The 24,441-nt window shown below is 40.2% G+C and overlaps 1 protein-coding gene across 1 annotated transcript in view; it reads left to right on the top strand.

Annotated features, from left to right (window-relative positions):
• LOC114038699 (gamma-aminobutyric acid receptor subunit rho-2) overlaps nt 1–22,069 on the top strand; it is a 61,246-nt gene extending 39,177 nt beyond the window's left edge. The window contains exons 7-9 of the mRNA XM_027856093.1: nt 4,996–5,148; nt 8,864–9,060; nt 21,761–22,069. Coding sequence (XP_027711894.1) covers nt 4,996–5,148; nt 8,864–9,060; nt 21,761–22,069 — 659 coding nt within the window. The remainder of the gene's footprint in view (nt 1–4,995; nt 5,149–8,863; nt 9,061–21,760) is intronic.
• Nucleotides 22,070–24,441: the final 2,372 nt, after the last annotated feature.

Below are 24,441 nucleotides of genomic sequence, written 5' to 3'. Positions count from 1 at the left end.
CACACACACACACACACACACACACACACACACACACACACACACACTACAAACTCCAGTAGCTCCCTGTTGCCTCCAGGAGTAAATACAAAATGTTCTGTTTGGCATTCAAAGTCTTTCATAACCTAACCCCCTCCTACATTTCTAGTCTTCTTACAGCTTACTCCCCAACATGTATGCTTCAATCCAGTGAAACTGACATCTTGGCTGTTCCATATTTAGGATATCACCCCCATTTTACAGATGAGGAAACTGAGGCAAACAGAGGTTTGTTTTTTTGTTTTGTTTTGTTTTGTTTTGTTTTAAGTAACTTGCCCAGGATCCCACAGCTAGTAAGTGTCTCAGGCCAGACTTGAATTCAGGTCTTCCTGACTCCAGGCCCAGCCTTCTATCCACTGTTCCACTTAGTATCTACCCACTTTCTGTACCTTAGTCTGTTTTCATCAATAAAATGGAGACAAAAATATTTGTATTTCCTATTTCACTGGGTTGTTGTGAGGATCAAATAAGATAATATTAAATAATAATAAATTAATAATGTAATGAATAATCAATACATTAATGTATTAACATCAAAGATAACTAATTTAACATTAATGAAATAAATTGATGTTAATAATAAAAAAACATAACATGCTATTTAAAAGTTAGCGTAATTATTAAACTTTGGGTAGGGATGTGCTGATAAATGTTTAACAGACTCTCCTGGAGAGGAAAAAGTACACATGACACATGACACACTTTTTTTTTATCTTTCAGTTTTACTTTTTTTTTTTCTACTTAATAGTATTTTACTTTTTCCAATTACATGTGAAGATAGTTTCGACATTTGCTTTTATAAGATTTTGATTTTATCCAAATTTTTTTCTCCCTCCTCTCTCCTCTCTCCTCCTCAAGATAGCAAGCAATCTGTTATAGGCTATCATGTATAATCATATTAAACATATTTCCTCATTAGGCCACATGACACACTTTTAAATTTAACCTACATTAGTAACATTTTCTCCATCACTTTCCTATCTAGTCTGTCAATAAAGCAATAGCTAAAGCCCTGATTTGTAGCATTTCTGAGATGTAAATGTTCACATTGAAAATTTAGCAATTGGGGGTGGCTAGGTGGTATGGTGGATAGAGCACCAGCGCTGGAATCAAGATGTACTTGAGTTCAGTCTGGTCTCAGACATTTACTACCTATGTGACCCTAGGCAAGTCACTTAACCCTGATTGTCTCCAAAAAGAAAAAAGAAAAGTTAGCAATTGGCTATCTTGAGCTGGCTCCAGCATATTTTGCTATTGGGTAAAAATATTGATTCCAAGGAAAGTTAGAACAGTAACTGTAAAACAGGCACAAACTGTGTGAACATAATCACCCTGGATTTGGAGTCAAAGGGTGTGGGTTCAAATCCCAGCTTTGTCACAGACTGCTATGTCATCTTGGGAATGACACATCATCTCTCTAGGCCTCTTTCCTCATCTGTAAAATGAGGGATGGAAGCAGGTGGAAATAAACGACATCTGAAGTCTGTTTCAACTCTGAATCTATGGCCCTATGACATTTTAAGTCAGACTTCAATGCAGTGAATATTGTTGGGCATCGAAAATATGTCAGCACCTCGGGGGACAGAACCACCATTAGGGAAACAAAATCCATCCTGCTTCTTGACATGCCACTTTACCCCAGGTGCTCTGGGTCTTTTTTTTTTTTAATGGCCAAATCCATGCTTCCACTTTGTTTCTGTTTCTTTCATTTTTTAAGGCAACTGGGGTTAAGTGACTTGCCCAGGGTCCTACAGCTAGTAAGTGTCAAGTGTTGGGTCTGAGGCCGGATTTGAACTCAGGTCCTCCTGAATCCAGGGCCAGTGCTCTATCCACTGCACCACCTAGCTGCCTCCATGCTTCTACTTTGGAGAAGAATTCAGTTAATTGTTCCAAAATTCCCCTTTCACTTTTTCTCCTCAACCTCCTTTTTCATAGAATTCCAAAATATCAGAGTTAGAAGGATCTCAGTAATCCAAACTGCTTCCATCCAGGATTCCTTTCTAGAACCACCCCCAATAGCGGCTGTCTGGCCCTCTGAGAATTCTGTAGCAGTAGACAAATGGAGGCAGCTACAGGTCGATGGAATGGTTAAAGGCCGTCTTGGGGGGAGGGAGAGAGGAAGTTTCATTCTCTTTTTTTTCCCCCACCATGACCTCCCACTTTTATCTCGTGCAGAGATGGCTCATCTTCCACGTCCCGTCCCTTTGTAGCACACTCCTTTCTTTCATTCTGCTATGTGATAGGCTTCCGTGCTCTATTCTTGGCAAGTCCAAACTATAACAGTACTCTTCTGAGATCCCTACCGCATTACAGAGTTGGGTTTTTTGGTCTTCTCTGTTTCACTAACCTTTCATTGGGGGTTTTCAGTGGTCTCAAATGCAGTGCACTTGGTTTGTTTTTCTCTTCAAACGAGTTACTCTATACCACCCAGGCAAGCCTGCCATCACAGTGGTAGCCTAGTAGTTGTTATCTTGATGGCCTCTCTGGGGACGCCTGGTGCTCATTTTTAAAGTCCCTGGATTTGATCCCCGTGTTTCTAAGGCAACTATCACCCTTGGCACCTTAGCACTAAGACAAAGGTATCAGGATAGTTCATAAAGGGAGCGCTCACTCCCTCCAAAAACAGGCACGTTGCAAATCCAGTGTTTAGTGGGATTTCACAGGATCATAGAACCCTACAGCCATAAAGGGACAGAGGTCACTGAATCCATTTATTTCAGCGCTACCTGCTTTGGATGAATGGGAAGAAAGGGGAATAATTAGGATGAACTGAGTTTATGGAATGAAGGATAAATGCTCCATGAAATATACCTTGAGTTCCCTCACTTGCTTGAATATAGCCTCGTACTAACCTTGGGTTTTTTTGTTGTTTAGTCATTTGCAGTCAAATCTGACTCTTAGGATTTGGGATGTTCTTGGCAAAGATACTGGAGAGGTTTGCCATTTTCTTCTCCAGCTCATTTTACAGATGAGGAACTGAAGCAAACAGGGTTAAGTGACTTGCCCAGGATCACACAACTAGTAAATGTCTGAGGCCAGACTTGAACTCAAGTCTTCCTGACTCTAGGCCTGGCACTCTATCCACTATGCCACCTAGCTGGCCCCATACTAACCTGCCCCCATTAAAATCATCTCCTATGTTTGAACAAACACTGAAGCATGCAGTTAGAGATATAAGTAGAGCAGAGTAGTTGCATCTTTACATATGCTACCTTTCCTCAGGACCGTTTTCACTCAACAGTTTAATAACTAATATGTATCACTTAATACTTTGTTCTTTTCAATTCTGTCCTTATAACTACTAATTGGTGAATTATTCTATTTCCCTGCCTGCCTTTCTCACTTTCACTCCAATGAAATAGATACTTTCTTGAAAGGATGTTATATGAATGAGGGATTAGATTTAGGATGACGTTTTAGAACCCAGAAGAGACTTTAGAGGCTGCCTAGCCCAACCCCCAATTTTGCTGAGAAGAGCTAAGTCATTCATAGTTGATCATCATACAATGTTGTTACTGTGTATAATGTTCTCCTGGTTCTTCTCATTTCACTCTCCATCAGTTCACGTAAGTCTTTCCAGGTTTTTCTGAAATCCATCTGCTTGTCATTTCTTATAAGACAGTAGTATTCCATTGCACTCATATACCATAGCTTGTTCAGCCATTCCCGATTGATGGGCAATCCCTCAGTTTCTAATTTTTTGCCACCACAAAAAGAGCTGCTATAAATACTTTTGTACGCGTAGGTCCTTTTCCTTTTCTTATGATCTCTTTGGGATACAGACCTAGTAGTGGTATTAAGGGGTCAAAAAGTATGCACATTTTGCTTGCCCTTTGGGCATAGTTCCAAATTGCTCTCCAGAATGCCAGCCCCCTAATTTTACAGATGTAAGACCCAGAGGATTTAAACCCAGCTCCTGTACTTCCAAGAGCAAGCGTTCTTTCTGGCTCTAGAGAGGAAAAAGTAGGAGCAACAAGTGAAAATTTCAGAGGAAAAAAAATTCAGCTAAATTTAAGAAAACATGGGAGGCTATGGATTCTCCATTAGTAGAGAAATATCCCAAACGGGGGCTGGATGACTGCTCAAAGGAAATGTTGAAGGGAGGATTCTTGTTCAGGTATAAGGTGACCTTGGAGGTCCCTTCTGTCTCTGAGTTTCATTGATGTTTGGTGACATTTACTATTTCTTCATTTTTCATCGGAAGGACTTCCTCAGTGTCAGACTATGAGTTGGTGATAGAACTAGGCTAAGGCCATAATTGTTATTTCTATCATCTTTTTTCCCCCTGAAGTATACACAGAGATTAAGACATTGGCTTCAAATCACTTTGTCAATGAGCCAAGTATTAGTGCCTAGACTGCTTGACTCCATCTAGGCTATTTTCACTAGACTCTAGAGATTAAGGTCCCAGTTTCTAATGATTGTGGTTATGTGGTATTGCTCTCTTTCTTAAGCTAACCCAGCATCTCCCCCAATTTAGCATATTACTTGGGAATATTATATAGAGTTAGATAATATAAATTGAATTAATAGATTTATGAAAGCCGTCCATGAGTACATAATAAGAAATGTTTTGACTTCTTTGAAATACCTATATATCTATTTTTTGGACTTGTGATTTAATTAGTTTAAATTTATATTGAACTGAAATAATTTCTATATCTATCAATCTCTGAAATCCTAATAGATATCTATATTTATGTCTATGTCTGTATTTAAGTCTAGAACCGAAAACCTATTATATATACATTTCCAGTTCTCCTTACAACTATAGATGGAATTATTCAATGGGGTTTAAAAAAATGAATGCTTCATTCATTCATGAAAGATATAAGCATATTTTTAAAAAATCTGATGAAAGTGAGATATTTGGGAATGAGAAAGTATGTTAGGAAAGGTGACTAGGGTTTTTTGCCTCAAATTATACTTTATTACATTATTTCTCCCGGTTAACAGGGTGGTACAACCGACTATACATTAACTTCACCTTGCGTCGCCACATCTTCTTCTTCTTGCTCCAAACCTATTTCCCTGCTACTCTGATGGTCATGCTGTCCTGGGTGTCCTTCTGGATCGATCACAGAGCTGTGCCTGCCAGAGTTTCACTGGGTAAAAGATATTTTGATAGGTTCAGAGTGATGTCAATTATCCGCTATATGAAAAAACATGTAAACTCCTCCCCAGATGCATTTTGTACAGTTGTTACCCAAGCTGTACAAATTGTGAATTATGGCTTTGCTGAGACAAGTGAAAAAGAAAACCTGAGGGAAACAAATGATTAATGAGAGAAAAAAGTTTAAGGTGTTGTACCTGACATTCCTTTAGTGATTTAGCCATCCTTCCATAGATCATCAGACACCAGATGATTGAAACAAAGGAGACAGAGAATGTTCAGATGCAATATTAAAGCTAACCTTTACTAAAATGGTGTTGTAATCTGAGGTCTGAAGATGTTGAGTTGTAGCTATTCTCATGCCACAGTTGTAATTTCCAAGTCTGAACATTTCTTAAAAATGTTTAAAAAAAAAGGTATCATGGTGCAATAGAAAGAGGGTTGGATTTGGAGAAGGAAGGACTTGGATTTGAGTCCTGGCTTTACCACTTACTACCTGTATAGCTTTGAGCAAGCTAGGTCACCTCTTTATGCCTCCATTTCCTCATCTGTAAAATGAAGGTAATTCTTACCTGTTTTACCTTGGCTGAGATACATCATCTCTCTGGGTCTCAGTTTCCCCTGCTATAAAATGAAGAAGTTGGGGCACCTAGGTGGCACAGTGGATAGAGCACCGCCCTGAACTCATGAGGACCTGAGTTCAAATCTGGCCTCAGACCAAATACTTGACACTTACTAGCTGTGTGACCCCAGGCAAGTCACTTAACCCTAATTGCCTAAAAAAAAAGAAACAAAGAAGTTGAACTAGAACAATGAGGTGCAAGGGCATCAAAATGTTGAGGTGCAAGGCGTGTGTGTGTCATGGTGTCATCTTGAAAGAATTTGCTCAGGCTGTCTCCAAATCAAGTAAAAGCATTTATTCCAGGTAACACACCAGGCAGACTCCTCCTTAAGGGAGTCAGCCCCCTAAGGAAGGTGGGCTCTTTAAAGGAGGCAGCAGCTTAAGGGAGATACCTCCTTAAGGGTTTGATAAGTTTAGGATTTGGTTGCGTTTTGTCTTTCTTAAATAATTTTCTTATTATAAGGGATGGTTATAAGGAAGAGGAAATGGAATAGAATGGAATGGAAATGAAAGTGATGAAGAACAAAAAAAATCAATAAAAATAAGATTAAAAATTAAAATTTGGCTTAAATTTTGATTCCTTACAAAACTGTTAATGTGATTCATGACTCACAAGTACACATTCTTTCTCTCTGTAAGTTTTTGGGAGATTTTACCATATGCTTTCCTCACCACCTCCCCTGACCAGAGTCCTCAGGATCTAACCCTCAAACAACAGGGTCATTTCCCTGGTCATTCCCCAAGAGGGGTCAGCTGTGTGTTTGTGTTCCTCTCCGTGTTGGAGTATGCAGCAGTAAACTACCTGACCACCGTACAAGAGCAGAAGGAGAGGGAGCTAAGAGGCAAGGTGAGAAGGAAAATTTCCCCTATTTGGTTTGCCTCATAGAAAGATAATAACAAGGATTTATTCAGTGCTTATTTTGTACCAGAGTATTGAGTTAGATTCTAGGCATCACATTTTAGGACAAGCTGGAGAGTGTCCAGAGGAGGACAGTAAAAAAAAAAAAAAAAAGAATTCCTAGCTTCTCTTAGCTAGGGGGCATCTCCCTTAAGCTCCTTGGGGGCAGGAACTTTCTTTTTACTATTATATTTGTATCCCCAAGGATACAAATTTTTTGACTGTCCTCCTCTGGACACTCTCCAGCTTGTCCTAAAATGCGATGCGTAGAATCTAACTCAATACTCTAGCTATGGTCTGGTCAGGGTAAAGTGTACAAGGACTATTGATTCCTTGTTCTTGTAAATGATCTTAGTTTAGATAAGATGCTAGAAAAAGAACGCCAGTCTCCACTAACAGGAAATTACTATCTCTCTCTCCCCTGATGTTAAGTTCTATCCTTTTTAATCCCTCACACCAGGTTCCCCTATAATCTCATAGTCATACACACTATACAGCTGTCCATCTGAATGGACATGCCAAACAGAGTGACCATAGTCATCCCTGGAAACAACTGCTAGAAACTGAATGCCAAACAAGGACAGACCATTGGTCTGCCTGAAAAGGGTATTTCTTATATTTTATGCCTATGTGCATCCTATCTAAACTGTCTAAAAGATAGTTTACGAAAATAAGGAATTGGTAGTCCCTGTGTTCTTTACCCTGACCAGACCATAGCTAGACCATTGTGCCAAATTCTGGGCATCACATTTTATTTGATTTTATTTTATTTTTATTAATTTATTTTGATTTATCAATAATCACTTCCATATGCTTTTGAGTTTAAAATTTTCTCCCCGTTCCTCCCTACCAACCTCCCCAAGAAGGCGCATAATCTGATATAGGCTATACATTTACGTTCATATTAAACATATTTTCACATGATGTTGTAAGTAGAAATTAAAACCCATAGGAGGAACCATCAGAAAGAGGAAACAAAACTCAACAGAAGAGAAAAAAAATAACAATTTGGCTTCCATAGTTCTTTCTTTGGGTGTGAATAGCATTTTCCATCACAAGGCCTCTGGAGATGTCTTAGATCCTTGTATTGCCAGGAAGGGTTAAGTTTATCAATATTAGTCAGAGAAGCTAGGAATTCTTATAGAGGAAATGTGCCCTGTGCGCAGGGAGGTGAGGTAATCAGGGACATGCAGGCAAAGGGCAGTAGCTCAGAGTTTTGATTCCATTGTCCAGCTGATTTGCCCAGGATGAAGAGATCCCTGTTAGTTTCATTATTTCATTGACAAGCCTATTTTAATCTCATCATCTCATTGACCAGTCGATTTGCCTAGGGTAGAGTGGCCCCCGTTTTTCTTATGAAGAAGGCTTCTCAAGTCTAAATCTACATTCTGGAACAGGATCTTCCTGGAACATTTCTGATTCTTAGCAAATGTGAGGCAAAGCACCGGTTACCTTGGGGAGGTGAAACATGTTCTGCCAGGGAAATGACCCTGTTGTTTGAGAGTTAGATCCTGACGACTCTGGTCAGGAGAGGTGGTGAGGAAAGCATATGGTAAAATCTCCCAAAAACTTACAGAGAGAAAGAAAAATTTAGACCAGTGATATCCATAGACTCATAGGATATTAGAACATAGTGGAAATAGTAGACATATTTAGAAAATCCACATATGGGTACACACAGGTAGGAAATCTATATTACAAGGGCACATGCATGGAGGGGTGCTCATCTAAGGAACACAAGTGACTTAGGCCAAACACGTGAAGGGATATACCATAGGGAACATATTGTGACCATAGTTTATACATGGAAGAGAAATGTGCCCATAGTGCTGTAAGACTGTTGAGTCATGAATCACAGTAACAGTTTTGTAAGGAATCAAAATTTAAGCCAAATTTTAATTTTTAATCTTATTTGTATTGATTTTTTTTGTTCTTCATCACTTTCATTTCCATTCCATTCTATTCCATTTCCTCTTCCTTATAACCATCCCTTATAATAAGAAAATTATTTAAGAAAGACAAAATGCAACCAAGCCAATCAACTCATCAATTATATATGATGGTATAACCAATATTCCATACCCATAGTCCCCTACCTCTGCAAAGAGGGTAAGGAGATTAAGACACTTCAAAAAAACCCAAAACATGTGAATTCAATGTCTGAACTAACTTTGTCTGGGGGCCTTTCCAGGTAGCACAACTGTCCTCACCATGTCTACAATCATCACTGGTGTTAATGCTTCTATGCCCCGCGTCTCCTACATCAAGGCCGTGGACATCTACCTGTGGGTCAGCTTTGTGTTTGTGTTCCTCTCCGTGTTGGAGTATGCAGCAGTGAACTACCTGACCACCGTACAAGAGCGGAAGGAAAGGGAGCTAAGAGGCAAGGTGAGAAGGAAAATTTCCCCTATTTGGTTTGCCTCATAGAAAGATAATAACAAGGATTTATTCAGTGCTTATTTTGTACCAGGCACAGCTTTAAGTATTGGGGATACAAATATAATAGTAAAAAGAAAGTTTCTGCCCCCAAGGAGCTTACTTTCAAATGGGGGAAGATGATACATAAAAGGGAGCTGAAAAGGGTTGGGGAAGGGGGGAGAATGCACTCTGATGAGGGATTGGAGGGAAAATCCAGAGAGTCACAGCTGAGAGGGAACTGAAGCATGGCCAGCCTGGGACCATCCCTAAAATGGAGGCCATGGAAGGAACTCACAAATGAGAGAAGAGGGCTAGTAGGATGGAGGGATGTTTTGGGGTGGGAAGGTCTAGGGTGCTTAGAGAAATCCAAGGATGAGAAGGCAAAATCTGGAGGGTTAGAAACATAGCTGGGAGGAGAATGGGGAAAAGAGATGCATGTGTAAAGAAATTCCAACTGAAAGGATACTTGGAAGAAAAGTTCCCAGCTAAAGGGGCCACCAGGAGAAGTGCCTCCTTGTCTTATGAGTCAATCCAACCCTGCTTTTCTTCCCCAAAGTGAAGGAGAATGGAAGAATCTTAGAACGGGAAAGGCTATTGGTTTAGAGTGGTCTGGCCCATAGAGAAGTTCAGGCACCCTTCTGAGGGTCTTTTGTCTCATTGGTAAATATAGAAACTCTAGAGAAAAGACAGATTCCAATAGAAAAATTGTATGAGAGTCATGCTCACATGGACCTATAGTAGAGGGAAGGAAAAATCATTTTGCTTAGGAAATAATTATAAGATCCTTGTTTTATTAAAATAAGAAAAATTTAGACCAGTGATATCCATAGACTCATAGGATATTAGAACAGGAAATAACCTTAGAGATTATCTAGTCTGATCCTCTCATTTTGTTAAGAAGGAAATTGAAACTCAAAAAAATCATAAACTATAGGACTGAGAGCTAAAAGGGACCTCAGAGGTCATCTAGAACAACCCACTCATTTTACCGTTGATGAAACTGAGGCCCAGAGAAATTAAGTGACTTGCCCAAAGTGTGATGTACATATTAAGTGAAAGAGCCAATATTCAACCCTGTGTTCTCTGATTTCAGATCCAATGCTAGGACTCAGCCCTCCTGTATTACGCAGTTAAACTAGCAATACAACGCCCATTTGCTACCAACTAACTCGCCACAATTTAAAAACTACAATGAGGACATACATGGAGGATAAACCCACATATTATGCAAGTAGTCATTGAAAATAAGGAAATGTGAGATTTTTATGTACATAGATGATTTCTAAAAACAATCAAGGCAGTCTTTTTTTTTTTTTTTGTTAGGCAATGGGGTTAAGTGACTTGCCCAGGGTCACATTTGAACTCAGATCCTCTTGAATCCAGGGCCGGTACTCTATCCGCTGAGCCACCTAGCTGCTCCCAGTCTATTTTTTTCATGATGCTCTACTTACATACTGTTTCTTGAATATTTTATATCTTTTCTAACTGCTAGATAATTTGAGAGAATAAAAAGAGGGAGACAAGCTTTATCGGTAGTATTTTTACTTCATCATCTGAGTATGTTTTTAACTTCCTGTCTTCTACTCTGTGATTGTTTTCAAGTGTTCCTGTAGAAAATGCTAATTTTTTAAAGCCTATAATCCACTGCATTTTCCAGCATTCTGGGAGTAGCTGGTTCTGTTGCTTTCACTGATGCTGAAGTGATGTTACTGTAAGAGAAGGCATCTAGGAATACATGGGGAAGAAAGTAGCTGGTAGAGAGAGGTTTGTCAAAAGGTGTCATCTCCTCATAGCCATGTATTCAGGTAATAGACTGAAATGACTTTATAAGGTGAGTCATAAGATTATAGGATCATAAAGTGAGAGGTCAAAGGACTGAAGTCTAGCTATTTTATTTTAAAAATATGTCTTACTGATTCCTGTTTTTTTTATGTCATAGTCATTTCTAGAAAGAAACATCTCCCACTCATATCAGCCAAATGATTTCTTCTTTTCAACAAAGAAAAATAGTTAAGCAAAACTAACCATAACTATAATAGCGTATATGGCATTCCACAACCACAGTACCCTACCCTGCTACTGAAAGGTGGAAGGTGTTTCCTCGTCTCTTCTTTGGGGCCAAGATTGTATATTAGAATTACTCGGTGTTTTGCCTCCCCTTTTATTTTACTGATGAAGAAACGCAGACCAAAGGAATACCTTTGAATGTCATAATTATGTTTCTTGGTGATTTCTTGAAAATGTTTAGGGAAAGATATGGTCTCTGTATCTGTTGGCTTTTACAAACCTATGGGGTACCTCTCAATCTATGTAGCTATTCCCAGTTCAAGGTACCACGTAGGTCTGCGTCCACCACAAACCATTACTCCTAGGCCTTCACCAATGTATTTATTTTTACTAGTCAGCCAGAGGAAATTAGTAATTCAATTAAAAGGTATTTACTGAAATAGCATAGTAAAAAAAATAGCAACAAAACATTTCCCCATAAATCTGGGGCACACTGCCCCACAAATACTTATACAATGAGTGGAAATAGTAGACATATTTAGAAAATCCACATATGGGTACACACAGGTAGGAAATCTATATTACAAGGGCACATGCATGGAGGGGTGCTCATCTAAGGAACACAAGTGACTTAGGCCAACCACGTGAAGGGATATACCATAGGGAACATATTGTGACCATAGTTTATACATGGAAGAGAAAAGTGCCCATAGTGCTGTAAGACTGTTGATGTCTTCTAGTGATGCCATAATGATGGGGTATGGGCTCTGAACCCCCCCTTTTGAACTTTCCCACGAATTTCAGGAACCCAGGCCCTGAACCCAGATCCTTGGAGCTCTCCTGAGGCTTTGGCTCATCCAGTATAATCCTTTCAACTCTCCTTTCATTGTGGCCCCCCACCTGGCCCAACCCCCAATTCTCTGTTACCTCTGACCCAGCCCAACCCTCAATTCTCTGCTACCTCCGGACTATACCCCAGGCTATTTGCCACTCCTTAATCCCATACAAATCTTCCCACAATCTTTTTCCCTACTTCCCTTTTTCATCAGCTTCCTCCCTATCAAATGCACAGACTCACTAGGACTCACTCTGGCCTGACTCATTCAGGCAGGCTTCTATTTGCATCACAAATAAAACTTGCTACTTGGACTGAGAGAAGGCTCGAGTGGTCAAATTTTTTAGAGGCCTACTCATACCGTTTGCCCTTGCATTTTGGGGTTCCTAAGACCCCTAGACCACAACCATTGTACTGCTCCCAAGCAAGCCTGCTCGCTACTAGTATTATGTGAGTTCAACCTCTGCCTGACAAGTGGTCTCTGCTTGGAGTTGCTCCTTGCTGATTTCACATGGATGCTGCCACTCAGCACTGGTCCCTGCTGGGTTTTGCCGGATATAGCTCTCCTGGGTTTGAGGGTGTGGAGCTTCTTTCTGCTTCCAGCTGGAGACCTAAACTAGGGAGCATTTCTTCTGCTTAGGAGGAAGAGTGGCCTCTACCTGGCCCCTTCACCTTAAAGCCCAGAGGCTTTTCCTAATGCAATCCTTTTAGAAAAAGTAGAAACCATAATACACATAAGCCATTTGACTAGGGGGGAAAATCTAGCAAGTATTTTCCTCCATAGGGATGCGTTTGTCTATTTCTCAGAACCTTGATTAAAATGGGAATTTCCAGAAGAGTCTTTGCCTCAGGTACCAAGCTCTTGGGAATACAGAACAGCCCGAGTTAGCCAGTGCTTTCAAAGCTTTTAAGCGTCATTTCCTGATTACGGGGGATTGCTTCTCTGTCAGATACATATTTTTAACTTAGTGCCAGAAAATCTTTCTAACATGTTTCTTAATTTCCTCAAGATAGACTGTTCTCAGTCAGCATCCATTTTGATAGTGTCTTTCAGCAAAATTCCAAGGCATCCAGGGTTTTCTTGTACTTCAATTCCAAAATTCTTTTACTCTCCCATGCAGATGAATAGTAGAGGGAAAGGCCCTGGAACAAGCTAAACCCAGGGGGCAAGATTATTGTCTTCCTCAAGCCCGTATGTATGTATGTACGTATGTATGTATGTATACATACCAGTAAAGTCTTTCTTAGTTTTGAGCCCTCTCTACAGGTCCAAGGAAGGGTTCCACATTGGGGAAGTGGAAGTGAGGTTAAGGGAAAATGACTGGTAGAAAAACAAAAGGCAAGAATAACATTTATTTAAAATGTCTACCAGAGGTGGGGAACCTGTGGCCTTGAGGCCAGATGTGGCCTTCTAGGTCCTTGAATACAGCCTTTGGCTGAGTCCAAGTTTTACAGAATAAATCCTTTTATTAAGGGGATTTGTTCTGTGAAGTTTGTATTCAATCAAAGGGCTGCACTTTGAACTGGACGCCCGAGAGAAATCAGAGCATCACACCCAATTGACTTTAATTGAGAGCGCGTTTATTTGAGCCGGCCGGCGACGGACCCCAGGCGTGCATCCTAGGGGCCGTGCCACCGAGGGTTTCATCTGAGATATTTATACTGTCCGGTTACAAAACAGGGTCTGGTGGGGAGCCGGGAAGGGAACAGGGTCTGGGGGAAGTGCCGGGAAGGGAACAGGGTCTGGGGGGAGTGCCGGGAAGACAGGTCAGGTTATTTACAGAGCAGGATGTTGCACCCCACCCTTGAGGATTTCACCCAGGGTGTTGTAACAGCCGTTAGGGGAACCGGAGCCAGAGGCCCCGGGGCGTGGTGCCCCTGGGTCCTAACGGAGGGTCTATCACACACTTGAGGACCTAGAGGGTCACATGTGGCCTTGAGGCTGTAGGTTCCCTACCCCTGGTCTAGACGCTGGGCAAGTCACAATGATGGGGTGTGGGCCCAAGCCTAGATCTTCGCCCCTTGCCCCAAAGGGAATCTGGCTCTACAGGCCCCAGCTCCTTATCTCCCTTTGAAAGCCTGAGCCCTACCTTTTGATCTTATGCAGATGCCTTTCAAACTTCTTCCTTCCAGTCCCCCTCATTATCTATTCCCATTGTCTATTCAATCTCTCAGACCTTCCAATCATAATTCTCACCTAGACCCTTTTCCCAACCACCCCTCCCCTTCCTCTGGTCACCCAAAGTTACTTTAGGGTCTTTAAGATCCACCCTGGCCCCCATGCAAACGCTGAGACTCTCTCATGCCCAAAAAGCTGAGCTTTTCTCATGCCTGCTAGTCCTTACAGGCGTCACCTGGCCTATATGGTTTATCTCTAATAAACTTTTTCTCTGGCTGGAAGAAGATTTGAGTTGAATTTATTCAGGCAGGGCCCACATCTCGATCTTGGGGTTCTAGCACCCCAAACCTCTAGACCTCTTCAACTGAACCCTGTTTTCTTCAGTTTCCTAATCTGTAAGATGAGGTGGAGAAGGAAATGGCAAACCACTCCAGTATCTTTGCCAAGAAAACCCCAAATGGGGTCACGAAGAGTCAGACACAACTGAAACAACTGAATAACACATTCAATATGGCATAAATCTATCATATCCTTAAAGAAAGGCAACAGGGACAACTTCCCTGCTGCAAATATAGACAGAAAGCACAAACCATAAAGCTATTTTTAGTCCTTCCAGGGGACCTGAAAAATTATATCTGTCACATGGTGTTTAATAAAATGCGGTTTAAATTAAATAAAAATGAACAGATTGCTATAATCATTTTATATGAAAAATACTGGGTGCATCTACCAAGTAATCACACAAACAGAATTAAATTACATATTTAATTATTCAAAGTGACTACCTCATTTTCCTGATTACAAAGAAAAACAAAAGGCAGTTTAGACATTTGAAACTATTGTTCCTCTATATTAGTAAGCACACACAATATGGACAAGATTATTAAGAATAAGGGGGCAGCTAGGTGGCACAAGGGATAGAGCACTAGGCCTGGAGTCAGGAAGACTCATTTTCATGAGTTCAAATCTGGCCTCAGACTTGCTAGCTATGTGACCCTGGGCAAGTCAGATACGATTGAACAACAATAACAATGGTGAGAGCAAAAGGAAAATTCTGCTGGATAAAGAATCAGAAACATGTCCTTTTCCTCTTAACACAGTGCTTTTTATATCCCAACACATCTATTTCTTCTATTCAAAGAGCCCCAGCTTTGAAACCTGGGTTCTGTCTATAGGACCAAGGTCTATGATTCACATCCAATCAGTTGCCAAATCTTGTCAATTCAACTTCCACAATTTATCTTGCTTCCATCCCTCTCTCCACTCACTCATCCTCCCCCTGCCCCCAGTTCAGGCCCTCATCACCTCTTGCCTATACTATTGCAGTAGACTCCTCAATGGTCTCCTGACTCCTCAATGGTTTCCCTGTCCCCTCAATGGCTTCCCTGTCTCCAGTCTGTTCCTTCTTCAATCTGTCTTTCACAGAGCTGCCGTATCACTATTTGCAAAGTATAGATCTGACCGTGTCAGTCCCCTTTTCAAGAAACTCCAGCTTGCCTCTAGGATGATATACACCCTCCTCTGTTTAACTTTTAAAACCCTTCACAATCTGGCTCCAGTTTAGGCTTATCACACATTACCTTTCTATATGCATCTATGCCCCGGTCAAACTGATGTTTTGGTTCTTCTCTGTAGTGACATTCTGTCTTCTATTTCTGTGCATCCCTCATGTACTCTCAATATCCCTAGTTTCCTTCAAAGCTCAGCTAAAGTGTCACATCCTACAGGAATCCTAACTGATCCTGATCCTCCTATTTGCTAATACCCTCTCCTTAGGAATCATTTTTGTTATGTAGCCCAGGCTCTGGGCTATTATCACAAACCCCTATTTACATTGGCTGTTTGGGTCCCCAGGGCTTGGCTAGTTACTTGTCCTCCCAGGGCACTAGGGGTAACCTTGAGGGGTTGTGAGTATTTTCTAGTACTATAGTTCATAAGCCCCAACTATTATGCTTCTCCTATTATCAGTGGATATCAATTAGGCAGCCAGACCTAATTGGCTTTAGAAATAAGCATTTAGTAAGAATTGGTATAAAACATTCCTCCCCAAAGTTTAGGATACACTCTCCTACAAGTGCCTGCAGAGTCCAGGGGAAAGTGAGCTCAAGCTTAGAAAACATTCCTTCCAACTTGTGGCCAAGAACTAACATGGCTCCTAGTGACTGGAAATCCTTTTCTTTCTTTATAGAGTCCTCATGAAGTTCCCCTAAGGTATGGACAAGCTTTTTGCTGGGCTCCTTGTAGTGTCCTGAAGCTGTTCTTCCTAGACATACAGTCTAGAATGTTCTCAGTTCCCATGCCACCAGCCACTACTGTTTTGGGGACACTGCTAGTATCCTCATAGGAAGTTCAAAATCTCCTGACTTTTTGGAGGTTGCTAGATGTTTCTCTGGTGGGGGGGGGGAGTGGTGGGAGGAGACAAATGCTCTTCAACCTCCTCCTCTCTTTCCCAACTCAAGCTATTCTCTTTTAAGGGCATGACTGGAACTATTTCTACCACTGAGTGGGCCTGCCACTCAATGTCCTGGGTTCCAAACTAACTTCTTTATTCTATCCAAAACTCATAGGTATGACTGAATCTCTTCAGCTAATCCCAACATACTTCCTATGTAGTGCCATTTCTTTTCATCTAATAGCTTTCATTCCTTCCAAATTGATTGAGGATTTTGGGCATTTAGTTCCATGGCTTTGATTAATTGATTCAATAGAAGTGTTCTCACCTGATTAAGGTAGTTACTTTAAATGATGAAATTGATGATTGATTCAGTTGACTGTCTAACCTTATGTATATATTTTAAACTTAGGGGCAGCTAAGTGGGGCTATGAAATCCTAATAAAGTTGTCCCCAGCTCCAATATTCTAACTTCTTTATGGGCCCCACTAAACAGCAGGCTGTGTCCCGATTTAACAACACAGTCTGGGCTTTAACCACACCTCAGGCCCCCAGACTCAATACAGCCACTGCCTCTAGCTAGCCACTGTCCCCAGATTCAATTCAAATATTTGAATAAGTGTGTCCTTGTACTCAACCACAATCATATCATCCATTTAACCCAAGACAAGAACACAACAGCTGGCCAATCAAAGTAGCACAACCAGGATATTTGACCACCAAACCATAGAAGGGACCTCTCTCCTGTTATATATCCCTTAACAAACCCCTCCTGCCTTTTTAATATTCATAATTTCTGTTGTGTAATCAACATCAATACACTATAAATTTGCCTGTGTTGTCTTACTTAGTTGCTGGTTCGTCTTGGAACCTAGACCACTTCTGAGGGGCATCAATCCTTAATAAATGTGTATATTTGGATTAGAAGTGGTCTAACTCTGAATTCTTTGTAATGACTCTTACAACACACCATGAAACCGCATCGGGGCAGTAGATAGAATGCTGAGCCTGGAGTCAGGAAGACCTCAGTTAAAATCCAGTTTTAGTTACTTACTAGCTGGGTGACCCAGGGCAAGTCACTTATCTTCTGTCTGCTTCAGTTTCCTCAACTGTAAAATGGGGATAATAATAGCACCTACCTGCCAGGGCTGTTTTGAGGACCAAATGAGATAACATTAGCAAAACACTTAGCACACTGTCTGGCACATGGCAGGTATTCAATAAATGTTTGCTCCCTTCTCATACTTAGCTGTGTACATGTAGTTAACCTTGATGGAAGTAAACTTTTTTAAAAAAATTTTTCCAGTACAAAATAATAGTATTTTTTCCCCAATTAATTATACATAAAGAAAGTCTTCATTATTCACTTTTATAAGATTTTGAGTTCCAAACCTTTTTCTCCCTCCCTTCCCTCCCTCCTCCCCAAGATGGCATGCAATCTGATATAGACTATACACGTACAAACATGTTAAACACATTTTCACATTTGTCATGTTGTGGAAGAAGAATCAGAACAAAAGGGAAAAACCAAGAGAAAGAAAAAACAAAACAAAAAAAAGATGAAAATAGTATGCTTCAACCTGCACTCAGATTTCATAGTTCTTTCTCTGGATGTGGATTATGTTTTCCATCATGAGTCTTTCGGAATTGTCTTAGATCATTGTATTGCTGAGAAAAGCCAAATCTATGAAAGTTGATCATTGCACAATGTTGCTGTGTGAAATGTAGAAGTAAGCTTCTTGAGAACAGGGATTAGTTCTTTTTTGTCTTTTTATCCTCAGCATTTAGCTTAGGGCTTTGCACATAGTAGATGCTTAATAGATGCTTCCTGAATGAGTGAATATAATCTCAGGCAAAACCATGAAATGTCTATATTACAGTAATGCTTTCTAAATATGACTCTTTTAGAATAAAAGAAGATTGGTGATAACATTTTCTGCTACTGGTTTGACTGTGGCTTCCTAATAAGTAAATTTCTGATTATGAATATATTAATTTATAGCTTTAAGAAATATAGAAAAAACTAGTCCAAATGAATGACATTACATTTCAAAACTATTGCATTTACTGGCACTCGAGAACAGAACACATTTTGTTTTCTTTTTTGCTCTTAACTATATCTACAAATATACAAATCATAGCCATCAATCCTAGCATTTGTTTGCTTCTCTTCCTCCTACTCTACTGGATAGAGCCGAAATAGAAGCACAGACCCCAGAGAAATAAAAAACAGTGTTTGGGGAGTTCAGAGATTTGAGCTTTAAATCTTAGCTCTGCAGATTATTAGCTGAGGGGTCATAAGCAAGTTACTTTTTCTTTGGGCCTCAGTTTTCTCTGTAAAATAATGGCATTTGATTGGGTCAGTGGTTCTCAAAGTGTCAACCACGGACTCCTGGGAGTCCCCAAGACCTTTTCAGGGATCTATGAGGTCCAAATTATTTTCATAATACCACTAGGATATTATTATCCTATTAAGATACTCCTCCCTTTTTCAACCACACACTTTTATGAAACTAGATTTTCTTTTTGAAGTAATATCAACCAAAACAATCTATCACAATGGTTTGCATGAGAAACATATGAAAATTGAGTTGTCTTCTATCAAGCCAGACATGAAAGATTTTACAAAATATGTAAAATGATGTTATTCATCTCACTAAATTTTCTTGTATGATTCTGTTATTATTTTTAAATGGATAAATAAATACTTTAAAATTTTATTACTTTTAATTTCTAACATGGCAGGTATTGATAGATATGACCCACCTAAACAAAAATTCTTTGGAGTCCTCAATAACTTTTTAAGAGTTTAAAGGAGGGGCAGCTAAGTGGTGTAGTGAATAGAGCACTGGCCCTGGATGCAGGAGGACCTGAGTTCAAATCTGGCCTCAGACACATAACATTTACTAGCTGTGTCTCTGGGCAAGTCATTTAACCCCATTGCCTAGCAAAAAGAAAAGAGTTTAAAGGAATCCTGAGACCAAAAAGTTTAAGAACTGTTAGATTAGGCGGTCGCTAAGGGGTCTGCCAATTTTACATCCTGTGATCCTATGAAATCTGGATTTTATACTGGCTCTGCCATTCATTTGCTCTTGTGGGTAAGTATTTTTCCTTCCCTGACCTTAGTTTCCTCCTCTTTAAAATGAAGGGATGGACCAGGTGATCCCTATGGCCCTTTCCAGTGCTAAACCTATGATCCCATGATATTTTGGGACTGAAAACCAGAAATCCCTAAATATGTTGAATGATGTATAAAATTCAGTTTTGTGTATTTCATAAAGCTGCAAGTATACCCATTTACCCTTCTGTGATGTGTAACACATTGGCCCCATACGTTACCATGGATTTATGCTCAAATTAGAAAGAACTGGACTTTAAAATGAACAAGAAGCCAATAAACTAGACCTGGAAATAAGCTGATGTAGAAAAGTGTGATTTTTATTTTCAGGAATTTTTTTAAGGTAATCACTGATTTCTAACTTAAAACTTGAGGAAATTTTGTTTTTTTATTTTCATAATGTATTTCAGATTACAAGTTGGAAATACAATAAAATCTTGGGGGTTTTCTTCCTTTTTTTAAAAAAAGACTAAACTTCTAAACCTCAAAAGGTGCTTCCCAACCTTCCTAATAAAAGGCAATAATTTCAGGCCAATTCTAATTTTACATGAAATTTTTTTAATGTAATATTTTAATTTTTCCCCAATTACATGTAAAAACAATTTTAACATTCTTTTTTCAAATTTTGAGCTCCAAATTCTCTTCCTCTCTTTCTCCCTCACTGAGAAGGCAAGAAATTTGACATAGGTTATATATTTGTAGTCATGCAAAACACATTTCCATTTATATGAAATTATTAATCTCTCTTTGCCATATAAAATTTCATGACATCTATTGGAAAATTTTAAAGCTCTGCAGAAATAGGAGCAAGTCGAATAATTTCATCATCTCTGTTTCCCAGATGGAGAAACCGGGGCACTGAAGGATTAAGGATTAAGGCCTGCAGGCACAACATGAATCAGAGGTGGGGAGAGCCAAGAGTAAATTCCAATCTCCAGGGCAGAATTGGATGTTATCTCACTGCCTAATCAGCCAAAAATGTCCCTCACTAGACTGTAAGCTTCAAGCAAGCATTAACTATTCCTTGTACATCTTGGTGTGGGAAAGGCTGCCCTTGCTTAATTCAGTTCAATTGGATAAATGTTTATTAGATACTTGCTAGTAAGGTAGGCAGCTAAGTGGTATAGTGGATAGGACAGCTGCACTCAATGTCAGGAAGATCTGAGTTCAAGTTCAAGCCATAGATACTTGCTAGGTCTGTGACCCTGGGCAAGTCACTTAATCTCTTCAAGACTTCAGTTTCCTCTAAACTCTAAAATGGAGATCATAATAGCCTGTATCTCCCAGGCTGATATGAGGATCAAAGAGTCAGCAAGTGTAAATCCATTTGCAAACCTTAAAGCACTATATAACTGTCAGTAACTGCTGTTGTTCGTCCTTCCTTTTTGAAGAGGACCAATGACATCATGGGTGACATCTTGACTTGTGTGTGAATTGCATTTAAGTGAGGCAGAGCTGTGCAAAGTCTTCAGCCTCACTCTCTCTTCCTGAATTATTGACTTGACTTTTGTCCTGCTACTGTTATTAACTATTACTGTGTCCAAGGCATTTTGCTAGACTCTGGTGACATAAAAAGACAAAAATGAAATCATCTTTGCCCTTAAAAGTGCTTACATTCTATGATATATGTCTACACAGTACACATTCAAAGGTATTTTGAATTTGAATCTTTTGCAAGTGCCTACCCAGAATATTTCCCTCTACTCCCCCATATGATTGACCTCTTCTTTTTAGACAAATGTCTAACTGGCAAGGAGGAAATGATTCACATAATAACATTTGTAAAAGGAACTGGATTTATTCTATTTGACTCCAGAGGGCAGAACTAGGTTTGATGGCAGAAAAAACTTCCTCACATTGAGCACCGTTCCAAAGCAGAATGGGCTGCTCTAAGGCCCATCACTTGATGGACACCTTAAGGTCAAAGGGTAAAAAGGCTCTAGTCTCGCCCAAGGGAAAACTCTCCAATGTCTCTTCAAGCAAAGGCTAGATGATCACTTATTAGGTTATTGGAGAGATTTCTGTTGAGGAATGGATTTTGACCTCTAAGCTCCGAGGTTCTATGATTCTGTGAACTTAATGAAAGTCAGTGGGGCTCCATGTTAAGAGAAAGAAAGCATCATCCTCATTGGTTCTTTTTTCTTTATTCCTTTTAATGTCTAATGCCTGCCATTTTTCCTTTGTGTTGGTTGTCCTTAGGTCCCATGCCCATGTGGGATGCCTCATTCAAGAACCATTATGCTGGATGGCAATTATAGTGAATCAGAGGCCAACAGCCTAGCAGGCTATACAAGAAGCCACATAGTGACTGATGAAGAAAGACAGGAGAAAATGGTGGTCCACTTGGCCCTGAGCGATGAATCTAACACATCCAGAAAGAAGGGACTGAAGAGTCACATGGGGCTACGCATCATTCAAAACACTCATGTCATAGACAAATACTCCAGATTGATATTTCCCGCCTTCTATATATTTTTTAACTTAATATACTGGTCAGTCTTTTGCTAGATGTGATGAGAGAGCACCTGTGTGAAAGGTTAAATGTATTTACACACCTGGTACACTCACAGCAGGGTGGGATGAAAAGAACACTGAATTTGGAGTTGGAGATCTTCTCTTCCATTTACTGATGTGATTGTGGACAAGTCACTTAATTTTTCTGCATCTCTGATTCTTCCTTGGTAAAATTAGGAGGTTGGACTAGATTACCTGTTCTACATCTATGATCCTGTTATTTGATGAAATTTTCCTTCCCCAGCTAGATGGCACAGTGGATAGAACACTAGGTCTAGAGTTCAAGAAGACCAGAGTTCAGATACTTACTAACTGTGTGACCCTGGGCAAGTCACTTAACCTGTGTCTGCCTCAGTTTCCTCAACTGTGAAATGGGGATCACAGCACCTACCTCACAGGATTGTTGTGAGGATGAAATGAGATAATATCTGTAAACCACTTAGCATAGTGCCTGGCATATAGTAGGTACTTAATAAACAAATGCTTGTTCCCTTAATAGTACCACCCTCCACCATATTGCAGAGCAGGAAGCCCCAGATACCTCCTCTCACAGGCAACTTTGCACGCACTGATGCTGAGAACTTGTCACAACCTTGTCAATAAGCTTTTACTTGTCATGGGACTTTAGCTAAGACTAGGGCATTTTGGATGAAGCTCTCCTAATTAGTAAAGAGAATGCTGATTTGAGAGTAAAGTTGGTTCAAGAGCTTTGGAGAAGACATATTTCTTTTTCTTCTTCTGATACTCATGATTACAGACTGACTCCACACATGTTGAGAGACAGATTTGGGAAGCTGTAGGAGAAGCCAGCTCCTCAACATTTCCTGATGCCTAACTTACTTCCCTAGAAACTTTGGAGAGAGAATTTCCCCTTGAGTGAGATTGGGACCTCTCTCTTTTGTTTGGGGGCAAAATAGCTCAAACCACAAGAAAGGGACTGAATTCATCCAAGAAGAAACTTTTCAATGTCTCTAGGGAAGTAAATTGGAAATCAAGGATTTATTGAAGAGCCAACTTTCCCTGCATATCTGCTGCTTACTAAATCTTTCCGTCTCTCTCTCCATGTGCCTGGAGTTATTCCAGGAGAAAGTCCTCTCTTGAAGAGAAAATCTTTTAAAAGTCTTTCTTCTCCATAACTCTCATACCAACTCTTCCCTCACATGGGCATATACTTTGTGTTAGCATTCTCTTCACCAATTAGCAGTATCTCATGCAAAATGCCTAAGACTTGGTCCTAGCTAAGCATAACTATGTTCCACTTGTTTTCCTTCCCTGGTGTTTTCAGTGTCACATCTTCCCTTCTGGCAAAGTTCAGCTATCTCTGGACCTGTCTTCAATACCTCTCCTGAGAGTTAGCGTAAAGAAGCTCTCATTGTTGTTGTTTGTCCTTCATTTTCAAAGAGGACCAATGACATCATGGATGATGTCTTGACTTGCATATGAATTGGATTTAAGTGAGAAACCAGCTAATATTTTATAAGACCTATAACAAGCTGCTGAATCGAAAATTTAATTCATTCATCTAGGGAGATAAGGAGAAAAAATGAAGTGAAGGACAACCTCATGGGAGTTCTCTGGGTGTGGAAATGGAGAAGATTAGAATTCAAAATAACTATGAAAAGTCTGAGGAGGCAAAGGGGAAAGAACACACTAAATGTATAAACTCCAAGCTGAAAGAGACTTATTTTGTAAGGGTCAGCTGGAAAAGGACCTTGTGATAGAATGGAACATTGTTCCCTCTTGAGAGCACCTATAGGAGGCTCACTTGTCCCTTGGAAGCCCTGCCCAAGTTTCTCTAGGAATCATCATAGAGTCAGAGCCCTAGGGTGATTTGTGCCTTTGCCTCATGGCCTCACCTTACCATACCAGCCAGAGCAGGGTACAGGTTGAGAAAAGTGACAGAGACTTGATTATAATTAGGTGACAATTCTTTGACCTCTGGGAAGAAGATAGAATCAGCTTCCTTTTACTGTCTTCTCACATGTATGCTCCTTCTTTCTTACCTATGCTTAGTGCTATATGGTCATGACAGAGACAGTTCGCCACCCTACCTCTCAGGAGTGTTTGGTTGTTCTAAGTAAATCTCTGATTAGGGAAGTTTCAGCGAGTGCTGGGGAGCTTTCTGAAGGGAGAAGGACTTTCTCTTACATCACACCATTCAAGTAACCATTCATGGGTAAGGCCAGCCCTGGAAAGGACAATGGGCCTGGGGGCCACAAACAACCTCTCCCTTCTTTTCCAGGTTCACCACTCACCCCCTTCCTTAGCTGTGAGTTGGGAGGAGTCACCTGTGGCTCCATCTTTCTGTATTCCAATAGCTTCTCAGTGGTTTGTGGACAGTTTGAGACCCGGGGTGCTTCATTATA

This window comes from Vombatus ursinus, unplaced genomic scaffold (genome assembly GCF_900497805.2).
Source record: "Vombatus ursinus unplaced genomic scaffold, bare-nosed wombat genome assembly UNPS02000582.1, whole genome shotgun sequence".
NCBI lineage: Eukaryota > Metazoa > Chordata > Mammalia > Diprotodontia > Vombatidae > Vombatus > Vombatus ursinus.
The sequence above is the reverse complement of the archived record's forward strand: the minus strand, read 5'-3'. Positions and strand labels throughout refer to the sequence as shown.